General features: G+C 36.0%; 1 protein-coding gene across 1 annotated transcript; it reads right to left on the minus strand.

Moving 5' to 3' along the window:
* Window positions 1-1,991: 1,991 nt before the first annotated feature.
* LOC140833127 (oxygen-dependent coproporphyrinogen-III oxidase, chloroplastic-like) lies at window positions 1,992-10,857 on the minus strand. Its single transcript, XM_073197567.1, has 8 exons — window positions 10,275-10,857; window positions 9,857-9,932; window positions 3,772-3,866; window positions 3,598-3,681; window positions 2,824-2,911; window positions 2,582-2,706; window positions 2,405-2,503; window positions 1,992-2,301 (listed from the first exon to the last, which is right to left on the minus strand). The coding sequence occupies exons 1-8, from the start codon at window positions 10,803-10,805 to the stop codon at window positions 2,233-2,235; spliced, it is 1,167 nt and encodes a 388-aa protein (XP_073053668.1). The 5' UTR covers window positions 10,806-10,857; the 3' UTR covers window positions 1,992-2,232.
* Window positions 10,858-12,424: the final 1,567 nt, after the last annotated feature.

Here is a 12,424-nt window from a genome sequence, read left to right on the forward strand (position 1 = left end):
TAATTTAGTTGCCAAAATGTTTATTATTTAATAAGGATATCAAATTTCAATAATACATAACTCAAAGATTATTTGAATGTTAACTGAAAGGAAATATTATTTCCGAATTTAATTGATATATTTCTTGATTTAAATTATTTCTCTAACAATATCTTTCCTTTGTTGAATAAATTGAGTATAATATTTAATATGAATTTTGTCTTTCTAAGATAATGAGATAATTAAGTAAATATATTTTATATAAGCTATTTATGATAATGATTTAATGAGATATGATATTAATGGTTATTAAGAGTTTATTTCTAATTAAACTCTTACTTTCCTTGTGCAATAGGTTTCCTTGAAGAGAAAAAGTCTATACCTATAAATAAGAGATCCGGGATATTGGTAAAAGGTTGCTTGACACACGAACATACATATACGCACTTGTGCACGCCGTGAATATAAGAGAAATAAGCATCAAGGATCGTGCTGTGTTTGAAGAGTGGTGATCGCGTGTTGCCTTGAATGTTGGGGACATCTGCAGACAACATCGTAACGAAGTTGGCTGAAGATTTTTTTCGTGGCTCATCTTTTGGCATCACGTTTTTGCTTTCTTAATTGATGTTTTAATATTGTTGGTTGTTTTAGAAAGTGTTTAATATTGTTGGGACCACCAATTATTTACTAACAATATAAATATGATATTATAGGAAATATGGTATATGACTTGATTTTTGTCAATGTTATTCAACAATTTGAGCAGCTATTAAAGTATAACAAAAATAATCTGATATGAAATCAATCGTGAAGCAAATAAATTCAAGGTATCCAAATGTAAACCCGATTATTGAGTTGATAATGTAAAAAGAAACTTTAGTCATTGAGTTACGAGAAGTGCCAAATTTAGAGATAATTTATTTCGCTTCAGAGAATTTGATCATTTAGCAAGTTATCCAAATGAAATTAATGACCAAAGTAAGTTTTCATTTTATTTATTTACATATATTTTTTTTAATCAAATAATGTTATTATGCACATATATCATTGGCATCATTAGGAAGGTTCGACCATTAAACAATTTCCAAAAACAAGATGACATTGCTGTTCATGGGAGGGAAGTAGTTTTGTTTGCCACTTATAAGTTAATCATGTATACATCTCATTTTGAAAATACATACTCCACACGTGAATGTCTGACACAAGTTGGATATTCGAAGTAGTTGCTGAGATGTTTATTGGTTGCTCTATCAAAAAATAATTGACATGTATATTAAGGTAATTAAAACATTTATTTGAATAATATTATAATAGTCTAATACATATTGCTAATAACTACAAAATTTATATTGCAGAAAAAAGTAATGTGGAGCATGTAACAACACTTGATCAACAAAGAAAGAAGAGCACAAATTTCTTTTCAAGTTATACAAGTCTGTCTTGATAAAAATAGAATAACATCAGTAATTGTGGATGAATTGGAAAAACCACATCTCAAGAGAAATGCCGATAAAAAAAAAAATTGAAACATCAAGGAAATACAAAAAACGAAAACAGAAAAGAACAACGAAACAGAAAAGAACGAGCGAAAATGGGACAAAAAAAAAGGCAAAGCAAGTACAACATGAAGATAAGAAGATAAAAAACACTAAGGAAATGACAAAACTACAGAAAAAGAAATAAAGTTCATCATGTTCAAAAAGAGAAACCATACAAATTTAAGATAATGAAAAAATAGTTGATTTCATTAAAATGATAGAAACTTAAACAATATAATCACACATAGATGAAACAAAAACTGAAAATTAAGCAAGAAAGATTTGATAATGTTTTTTTTATATTATAAGTGTTATATGTCCTCCGTATAAATTATGTCATATAATGTTTGTTTAGTAAATTTAAAAAGCTAAACATATATTATAAAATAGAATGCATGATAATTTTGTTTATCAAGTAAAAATAATATAGAAAGAAGAGGAATATGTAATTTTCATCATATCATAAATAATTGATTGTTCAAAAAAGATGCTGCTGCATTTACCCTCTTGGTTTATAAATAGTCAGATAGTACTCTAGCGTTGATTGTTAATTCAATCCATCATAAGTAGATACACTTCATGCGTCACAAAACAAAGCTATGCAGACAGATCACATTTGAGCAGACTAAAAATACATACTGTAATTTTAAACAATGCCGAATCCGCGCTAGCTCAACAAGCAACACAGCTCTGTGACAATTACAAAAAGAGAAACTCAGATCCATTCCTTGGGATTAATACAGGCATCCAACAGTTTCCATTCTTCGCTTCCCTCTTCTGGTTGCTGAATATATAAATGATTGCAGTAAGTTTATCCAGCATTTTGCATCTATACACGCACACAGACCCATTTATTGCAACAAAAGACAAGGTGAAAGAAATCTCACGTGGTCATATTCCCATCGTGCAGTTAATGGAAGTGATACAAGAATACTCTCGATCCTACCACCGGTTTTGAGACCAAATGTGGTTCCACGATCATAAACCTTCAATCGTTGAAACAAAAATTTAGAATATATATTCTTGAATGTTTTGTGCTTCAAAGATTGGTTATGGATCAATACCAGGTTGAACTCTACGTAGCGTCCTCTGCGCAGTTGCTGCCATGACTTGTGAGACTCTGTGAATGGCATGTCCTTTCTCCTCTCCATGATGGGAATATAAGCCGGAATCACAGAATTTGTACACTCTGCAATCATTTAACAAAAAGTGAATTGAAAGTGTTGGTATTTGATCGAATAAGCAAAGACATTGAAACCACTAATTGCTTTTGTAAGCAGTATACAAAGCTCTTCTAGAGAATTACCAGTAGCAAAGGAAAGAAGCATCTCTTGATCGTATGTATTCAAATCATCAAAAAATATACCCCCAAGACCTCGCCTTTCCCCTCGATGCTGCATAAATATTAAGATAATTAAATTTAATTGCTCATTTTTGAAATGCTGCAATACATAATCAATCACTTGCTCCCTTTGGCGGTAACAAGCACATGATAGGAAAGTAGGGGTCCAGGCAAATAAAATGAGAAAACAAACAACGCGAAAGGACAAAAAGACTTTCCTATGTTTAAATGCAGTAAGTAGCAACAAAATATGTAGATCTTAGCCCTTAATAGAGTGAAAGAGCACCTGAATCCGTCACATTTGGTGATATGAAGTCGGATGAGCTTTAACTCAACAATTTTTCACCGAACGATTCCACATCTAAAGGCTGTTAGTTAACATCGCTCTAGTGAAAGGGCAATAATGCCACTCGGAATTAGCGAACAATCAGGGGTGACCAGAGGTTCAGCACTATCAAATCCCCAACATATTATAGAAATAATTTCATTTTGATTATGACTTGTTTCAGATGGTAAGAACAAGAGATAAGTTATTGTATTAAGACCTCTATTGATTGTGTGAGAGTACAGAGAAGAATCATACAAATTTCATACGACAGACTTGACCTCAAGGTCAATGCTCCAGGATAGTGTCAGTTGTGAATGTTCGCCTAAATACGTAAATTAGAAGTAGAATAGAAGAAACAAACCAAATTTGCTTAAATATTGTACAGCACAAATTATGGTTTTATGTTGTACCTTGATATAGAAATAATCATCACACCATTTCTTGAATTTTGGATAGAAATCGCTATTGAACTTGTCACAAGCACTCTTTTGGACCTATAACATAACATGCACACATATTTAATTAGTAAAGCTTAAATATGATAACAATGATGTAGTGCAGATATTGTTGGTCAGTGTTAATACCGAATGGAAATGCTTGACGTCCTCTTCAAAAATGTAAGCAGGAGTCAGATCTGTACCCCCACCAAACCACCACTGTCTTGGTGCTCCTGGGGCATCTGCATAGGTTAAATAAATAACATTTTGTCAAAATATTTTATAGATTTATGCAGAACCCAGAAAAAAAAATAAACAGCAAGATGAAAGAACAAAGTCTGTATTGGTCTTTAATCCAGGTAAAATATTGGGTACAAATAGCATATCTGACATCGCAAAGAAGAGAGGTCCCAAAAAATAAAAACTAATACTCTATAGTTACAAGAAACTTGAGTAATAGGAAACAATGTCAAAATAGGACAAAAGAGACTCTTAGATCCCACATACCATACAAAGGAGGATCTTGAACACCTCTATGATCGCTTCATTCGTTTATGAGAGATTGGAATAATACCTTCCACTGACATTATGAAAATGCATTTGCTACAAGAAATATTGGCTATGTTTCAATTCAAAACAGCTCCGGAAACAAAACCAAACATTACCATCTCATTTTCATTTCATTTTTTTAAAAAAATAATTTCTAGCTTATTTCATATCCTCAACACAACCATTAGCATCATTTCACCTTCCAACACTTCCATCATACTTTACTGTTATATTTAATTCTACCAATAAATAATATTTCAAAATTTTAAAAGACACAACATACCCCTAAAAAAATTAATATGCACAAAACATCATTAACCCAAAATATTCTAACATATATCTTGTTAAAAGACAAATCCAGGACCGGGCATACATCTCCTTCATCATTATAATCTACAAGTCCATACTAATTGTTGAATAATATATTGAATTATTATCTAATAAGTAGATGATGGATTATTATCTACTAAGTAGATAAGATAGTGATTTATCTTTGTATTTTAAACTCTTTTAGATTAGGATATTTTGAATTCTTCTAGATTAGGATAGCTTATGATTACTTCTTCTTTAAATATCATGTACAAAACAACGTTGAGGAATACAATGGAAAACGTTTGTTTTCTCTCAAGCTCGATCCTCAAACACATGGTATCATAACTATAACAGCAAATCCATTATGGCATGCCTTCCTCATCCAAATCTTCAGCTTCCAGCTCCGCAACTCCAGTAGTGCCCATCACTCTGGCGGTCGACGATACTTCCTCCATCCCGATCACTTGCCACAAATTAAATGGTCAAAACTACCTACAATGGTCACAATCTATAATGATGTTCATCTGTGGAAGAGGAAAATATGAATTCATCACGGGTACGTCGAATCTCCCTGAAAAATCGGACTCCAAGTTTAGGGCCTGGAATTCCGAAAATTATATGGTAATGTCTTGGTTGATCAACTCCATGACGACTGAAATAAGTGAAAATTTTCTCCTTTGTACCTCTGCCAAAGACATGGGAGGCCGCCCTTGATACGTACTCATCCAAGGATAATACATCAAAATGGTTTGATGTTGAAAGCAACCCTCAGGACCTCCGTCAAGGCGACTCCATTGTCACGATGTATTTTAATTCCCTTACTCGGCTATGGCAATAGATTGACCTATTCGAGGCTCATGAGTGGAAGTGCCGTGATGATGGTGGTCTATATCGTGTGATTGTGGAAAAGAAACGCATCTTCAAATTTTTATCGGGCCTCACACTACACTGATTGGGCACAAAACCTCTCCCTGGTCTTCGGACTTTTTTTTCAGAAGTGCGCCACGAGGTAAGTCGCAGGAAAGTCATGTTTGGTTCTCTAGTTCCTCCATTGTCTGTCGATTGTTCTGCACTAGCTACGCAGAATCATTCATTCTCCGCTGCCGATGATTTTGGTGCAATGCGACAACCACAATCCCACATGAAGACAGGTCGTCCATGGTGCCCCAAATGCCGAAAACCCACTCATACGCTGGAAACATGTTGAAAAATCCATGGGAAGCCTGTGTATTAGAAGCCAGCACGTGAAAGACGAGCCAATGCAGCAGTAACGGAAGAATATTCTGTAAATCAGCAACCTCAACAGCCTTTCACCAAAGAACAACTCGAACTACTTCAAGAACTATTTGGTCAGAATACTCTTGCCACTTCTCCTTCGCTCACTTGCACTAGTAATATGGCTCACGCCGGTATTTTCTCATTTGCTTCGATTGCTCAACATGAACTGTCATCTTGGATAGTAAATTCGGGTGCCTTTGACCACATGACTGGAAATATGAACTATTTTCAATCCTTTAGCCCATGTAATGTTTCGAATATAGTCCAAATTGCAAACGGATCATTATCTAGAGTTGCTGGTTATCGACCAATTCAATTGATTGATGATATTCACCTTTGTACAGTTTCATTTGTACCAGATCTTGCATGTAATCTGTTGTCTGTAAGTAAGCTCAGTAATGATCTCAAATGCATGGCTAAGTTCTTTGTTGATCGTGTGTTTTCCAGGATTCGGTCAAGATGAATGTTTCCAAGAGTTCCCCAACCCCAAGTCTTTCCCAGCCTTTCTGTTCTCATTCTATTTCAACGTTGAATAGGGATAGTGATATCTTATTGTGGCATTATCGATTAGGCCATCCAAATTTTTGGTATCTTGGCAAGTTGTTTCCTTTTTTGTTTAATATTAAAATCTGCATTCTCTTAAATGCGATCTTTGTCAATTATCCAAACATACTCGTACAACTTTCACGCTTAATCATTACAAACAATCAAAACCCTTTCTCTTATACACAATGACATCTGGGGTCCCTCAAATGTGAACGATATGAGTGGCACTCGCTGGTTTATTTTATTTGTCGATGATTATACACGTCTTTCGTGGGTGTTCTTGATGAAAGATAAATCAAAGACTTCACAGATTTTCAAACATTTCCACACCATGGTTCAAACACAATTTTCTACCCATATTCAAATTTTACGAACAGACAGAGCAAGGGATTACTTCAATTCTGTTTTGGGGGGTTACTTGCAAACGCATAGAATTATTCACCAAAGTTCTTGCGTTGATGCACCCCAACGAAACGGAGTGTCTGAGCGAAAAAATGTCACCTCCTTTAAGTTGCTCGATCACTTCTTTTCATTATGAATGTCCCAAAGTCCCACTAGGGTAATGCCATCCTCTCAGCCACTTACCTCATTAATCAGATGCCCTTTCGAGTCCTAAAATTCAAACCCCAATCCGATGCTTCCAGAAAATTTTCCCCAACTCACACCTTCTTCACGAGATTCCCCTAAAGGTTTTTGGTTGCTCATGCTTTCTACACATCCACTCCCATAATCGCAACAAACTCGAACCATGTGCTGTCAAATGCATATTTCTTGTTATTCTCCTAACTAGAAAGGGTACAAGTGCTATCCTCCCGTCGCCAAAAAAAAATTACTCTTCCATGGATGTTACCTTTTTTGAGTCTACATCATTCTATCCCAATACATCGGTTCAAGGGGAGTCGTCAAACAATGAACCACTACATTGGGAACCCATTACACCAACACCATTCATTGAACCGATCCCCGAGCCATCTTATCCCTCCATCAATGAGCAAGCTGAAAAAAATAAAATCAGCCCACTACCTCATGTCTATTCCCGAAGGATACCTCATCAAAAGAATGTACAGCCTGTACAAAATCAACTTGTCCATGACTACTCTCCCATGTCAAATTCAGAAAAAACCACACAAGATACATATAATCCCGATACCCCGGTGACTGAGTACATTGAACCTGATGATAGACCAATTGCTATGGGGAAGGGCGTCCGAACATGTACAATGCATCCTACAGGTGATTTTGTATCACTTAAACTTCTTTCTCCTGTATATCGTGCTTTACTTTCCACTATAGATCAGATTCAGGTTCCAAGGGACATTGATGAAGCTCTCGGTCATCCGAACTGGAAGGCTGTTGTTTATGATGAAATCAGAGCATTGGAGAAGAATACATGGCACATCACTGATCTCCCAGCTGGAAAGAAACCTATTGGATAAAAATGGATCTTCACCATCAAATATAAGTCCGATAGAAGTATAGAGCAGTTCAAAGCAAGACTTGTGGTTAAAGGGTATACACAAACTTATGGTACTGACTACCAAGAAACTTTCGCTCCTGTTTCCCGACTCAACAGTGTTCGAGTTCTATTGTCCATTGCAACCAAACTAGACTGGCCTTTGTATCAGCCTGATGTTAAGAATGCATTTCTCAATGATGACCTTGAAGAACAAGTGCACATGAACATTCTTCCGAGGATTTGAATCAACAGATACGAAAAATAAGGTGTGCAGATTGAGAAAATCACTATATGGGCTTAAACAATCACCTAGAGCCCAGTTCCATCGATTTACCAATGTGTTGAAGAAATATGGCTACACTCAATGTCAATCTGATCACACGTTATTTGTTAAACACTCTAAAGAAGGTAAGATTGCTACCATAATAGTGTAAGTGGATGACGTTGTACTTAAGGAAATCATATAGACGCGAAAGAATTTGAAATGGAAGACCTTGGCCCTCTAAAGTATTTTTTGGGAATGGAAGTGGCAAGATAATCTCTAGGTATCTCAATTTCACAACGAAAAAATGTTCTTGACTTACTGAAAGAAACTGGTATGTTAGGGTAAAAACCTGTGGGTATTCCGATGGATCCAAACATCAAGATAGGAATTAAAAAGGACAGTCCTCCTGTTTATAAGGGGAGATATCATAGATTAATAGGCAAACTTATATACATAGCATATACACGACCGGATATTGGATTTGGGGTTAGTGTTATCAGTCAATTCATGAATACTGTTATAAAAGAACGCTTGGATGTTGTATATCGGGTGTTGGGATATCTAAAAGAGGGCCACCTGGCAAAGGACTACTCTTTAGGAAATCATCTGTCCGAAAAATCAAAGTGTATGGTGACATGGCGGAACAATAAGCAACCTTTGATAGCTTTGATTTTTCGGACGTTCAACGTCAAGATATTGTGCATTTGTACGGGGGAACTTGGTGACATGGCGGAACAATAAGCAACCTTTGATAGCTCGTAGTAGTGCTGAAGCAGAGTTCCGTGCATTGTCTAACGGAATTTGTGAAGGAATGTGGCTCAAGAGACTACTTGATGAATTAAAGGTGGAAGATGGTCATCCTATAAATTACTATGGGATAATCAAGCTGCCATTAGCATCTCAAAAAATTAAGTCCATCATGACAGAAAAAACACGTTGAGGTTGGTCGACATTTTATTAGTGAGAAGATAGAAAAGAGGATGATAGACCTCGGCTACACTCCTACCCAGTTGCAGGTTGCATATATACTTGCGAAAGCACTTCACAGGCCCATTTATGAAGATTTGAGTTCCAAGCTTGGCATGATCAATTTATATGATCCAACTTGAGGGGGAGTGTTGAATAATATATTGAATTATTATTTACTAAGTAGATAAGATGGTGATTTATCTTTGTTTGTATTTTAAACTCTTTTAGATTAGGACATTTTGAATTCTTCTAGATTAGGATAGCTTATGATTACTTCTTCTTTAAATAACATGTACAGAACAGCTTTGAGGAATACAATGGAAAATGTTTGTTTTCTCTCAAGCTCGATCCTCAAAAACGACAACAGTACTACTATTTCATAGAATGTTATAAGCATGACACTGTATGCATATCTAAAGCTAAAAGATGGTTGGCCAACTCCTAAATCATACTATGCTCATCGATATGATATACATTTTCTAATAAGTACAATAGTGTATCAGTATACACCATGAAGGATTTTCAAGCATCATCATTACAACAAGAACTCTTGATGAAGAAAATGATAGCTCCAAATTTCCCTCAAAACCTAAGCGCTTTCAATAAAATCATCGTCAAAGCCACGATTGTGACATTCTCATTTTCTTAACAACAAAAATATAAATGACCCACCATCACTCTTATTTCAAATTTATCCGTTCATTCAAGGACAATTGCAAACAATAACATTTGATCCAAAGTTATTGATATATTATGATACCACACATTTCTCAAAATGTTGTGCAACTCCAATGAAGTTAATAATTCCATGTCAGAAATCAATTCACAAAATAGGAGAATGTAAAATGATGAGATACCTTTTGGAGAATCTGTCTCAAAATACCGATAATTAAAATGCAAGGTTGGCGCAAAAGGATTCTTTGGATGAAGAACCTGAAGAACAAGAAACCAAAAGGCCTCATTAAGCACTTTACTTTACCCCGGCATGAAGTCAAGCAAACAGAGCAGCGAGGCAAGAAAACGTTTTACTTGCAAACAGTAGCAGCACAGAGGAAGAAGCAAAACAGAACATACACCTCTGCTGCAGCCTCTTGATGATCAAGAGCACTAATTTAATCATACTAACATTTTTGGTGAGTTAAAAAGTACGTCCATGGAAGGGACGTAGGGTAGTATGTAGTTTGCAGCCCATATTTATAAAGCATCACCAAAACTGAGAAAATCGAAAGGAAAATAGTAAAGAAGCGGATTTTATAAAAGAAATGGGAAATTTACGGAGCTGATGCCGGCAGCGAAAAATGGAACGGGGCCTGGCTTGACATCGCCATTATCGGAGGGCTTGGCTGCTCTATAAGCCTCGGGAGGCATTACACCATAAACAACAGAAACATTGACTCCTGCCTTCTCCCATACAGCGCCATCCTGCAAGACCCGGCTGATTCCGCCGCCGCCGCCTGGCCTGGACCAGACATCTTCCTTGAACTTGCCATCTCCATCCAAGGCCTCAATGGCTGAACAGACGCTGTCTTGAGCCTCCCTTATCATCCTCTCGAACCTGAGCCGAACCGAATTGGAGGAGTTGAAGCTATTCTCGTCCGCCTCTCGGAGGAAAGTGTGGGGCCTTTCGGCTTCCATGGTTTCCTTCTCGATCATCGGGGAGGATGAAGATGAAGCGCAGAGTTGCAGCGAGGTAAATCTGGGCCTGATATTGAATCTCGGCACGAGGGGAAAGCTCAGAATCCTTGTAGAGGAATACGAGAGAGGTACAATGGCGGAGGGAGAAACGGTGGCTGTTGCGGTCAGCATCGCCGTGAGGATGATAGGAGATAAGGAAAGTTGCTCTCTTGTGTTTTCATTTCATTTTCGATTTATAAAAGTAAAATTAATTTTGTTTTTGGTTTTTTTAAAATGTTGTGAAACGAATCTTATAATATAAATATAACCATAATTTTATATGTTAAATAATTAATACTGTTAAACAAATAATTAATTAGTTTTTGAAATTTTGTTTTGAAAAAAAAAACACATAGCTAAAATTAGGGATGTAAACAAACTAAACCGTTCGCGAGCTATTCGGAGCTCGGTTCGATAAAAAGCTTGTTTGAGTTCGTTTGTTCATCATATCAAACCAAGCTCAAACTCGATTTTGAGCTTGACAACTTAATCAAACCAAGCTCAAGCCTAAGCGTATTGGCTCGGGAGCTCGCAAACATGTTCGTTATTAGGCTCGCGAGCTCGAACTCGGCTCGTTTAGGTGGCTCGTGAGCTCGAGCTTGACTCATTTGTTGAGTTGACAAATAAAATTATTAGTACTAATAAAAGTTAAATTTTTATGTCTAATATAAAATTAGTTCATAGATATATTTAATTTTAACAAGCTCGAATCAAGCCCAAATTCGAGCTCAATTGTATGTTTTACGAGCTCAAAAACGAGCCGAGCTCAAGGCATGCTTGTTAAATATGATAAACGAGATATTAATAAACCAAGCTCGAGCTCGGCTTGATTAACATGATAAACGAGCTTTTAACGAGTCGAACTCGAGCTTTTCACAAGCTTAGTAATTTCAAGACAAGTCGAATTCTAGCCTGATGATAAAAGCTCGAATAAAGCTCGAGCTCGAGCTCTATCAATCTTAAACGAGCCAAACTCAAGCCAGATTATAAAGCTCGAATCAAGTTCGAGCTCGAGCTTGAATTAATCTTAAACGAGCCAAGTTCAAGCCTGATACTGTTCGGCTTGGTTTGGATCATTTACATCCCTAGCTAAAATTGGTGGGATCAGCAAAAGGAAAGTGAGAAATGGTTTGAATGAAAAGAGTATTAAAAGATAAAATTTGGGCTTCAAATTTTGTTGATAACAAAATCTAACTGATTTGTACAAAGCAAACGAGCTGACCCAATTAAACCAAACCAGATTGATCTTATTGGACTTCGAACCAATCAGCGTGGAACCCATTCGAGCTGATATAATTGTTGGACTCAAGTTTGACGCATTGAGATAAAAATATAAAGGTAAAAAAAGTGTGAGACGATCTCACGGAAGTATTTGTGAGACGGATCTCTTATTTGGGTCATCCATGAAAAAATATTACTTTTTATGCTAAGAGTATTACTTTATATTGTGAATATGAGTAGGGTTGACCCGTCTCACAGATTAAGATCTGTGAGACGGTCTCACAGATTAAGATATGTGAGACGGTCTCACATAAGACCTACTCAAATATAAAAATAAGAAATAAAATTGGATAACGAGATTTATGTGAAAAACTCTTAAAATTTATTAAAGTTAAAACCACAGGAAAAATAAAAAGAATTTCACTATAATATTTTTATTGATACAACATTTCACTGTATTTCCAAATAAAACATACACTCGTACTACATGATAACAAATACATCACAAATATTATAGAATAAAACCCTCA

This window comes from Primulina eburnea, chromosome 5 (assembly GCF_022965805.1).
Source record: "Primulina eburnea isolate SZY01 chromosome 5, ASM2296580v1, whole genome shotgun sequence".
NCBI lineage: Eukaryota > Viridiplantae > Streptophyta > Magnoliopsida > Lamiales > Gesneriaceae > Primulina > Primulina eburnea.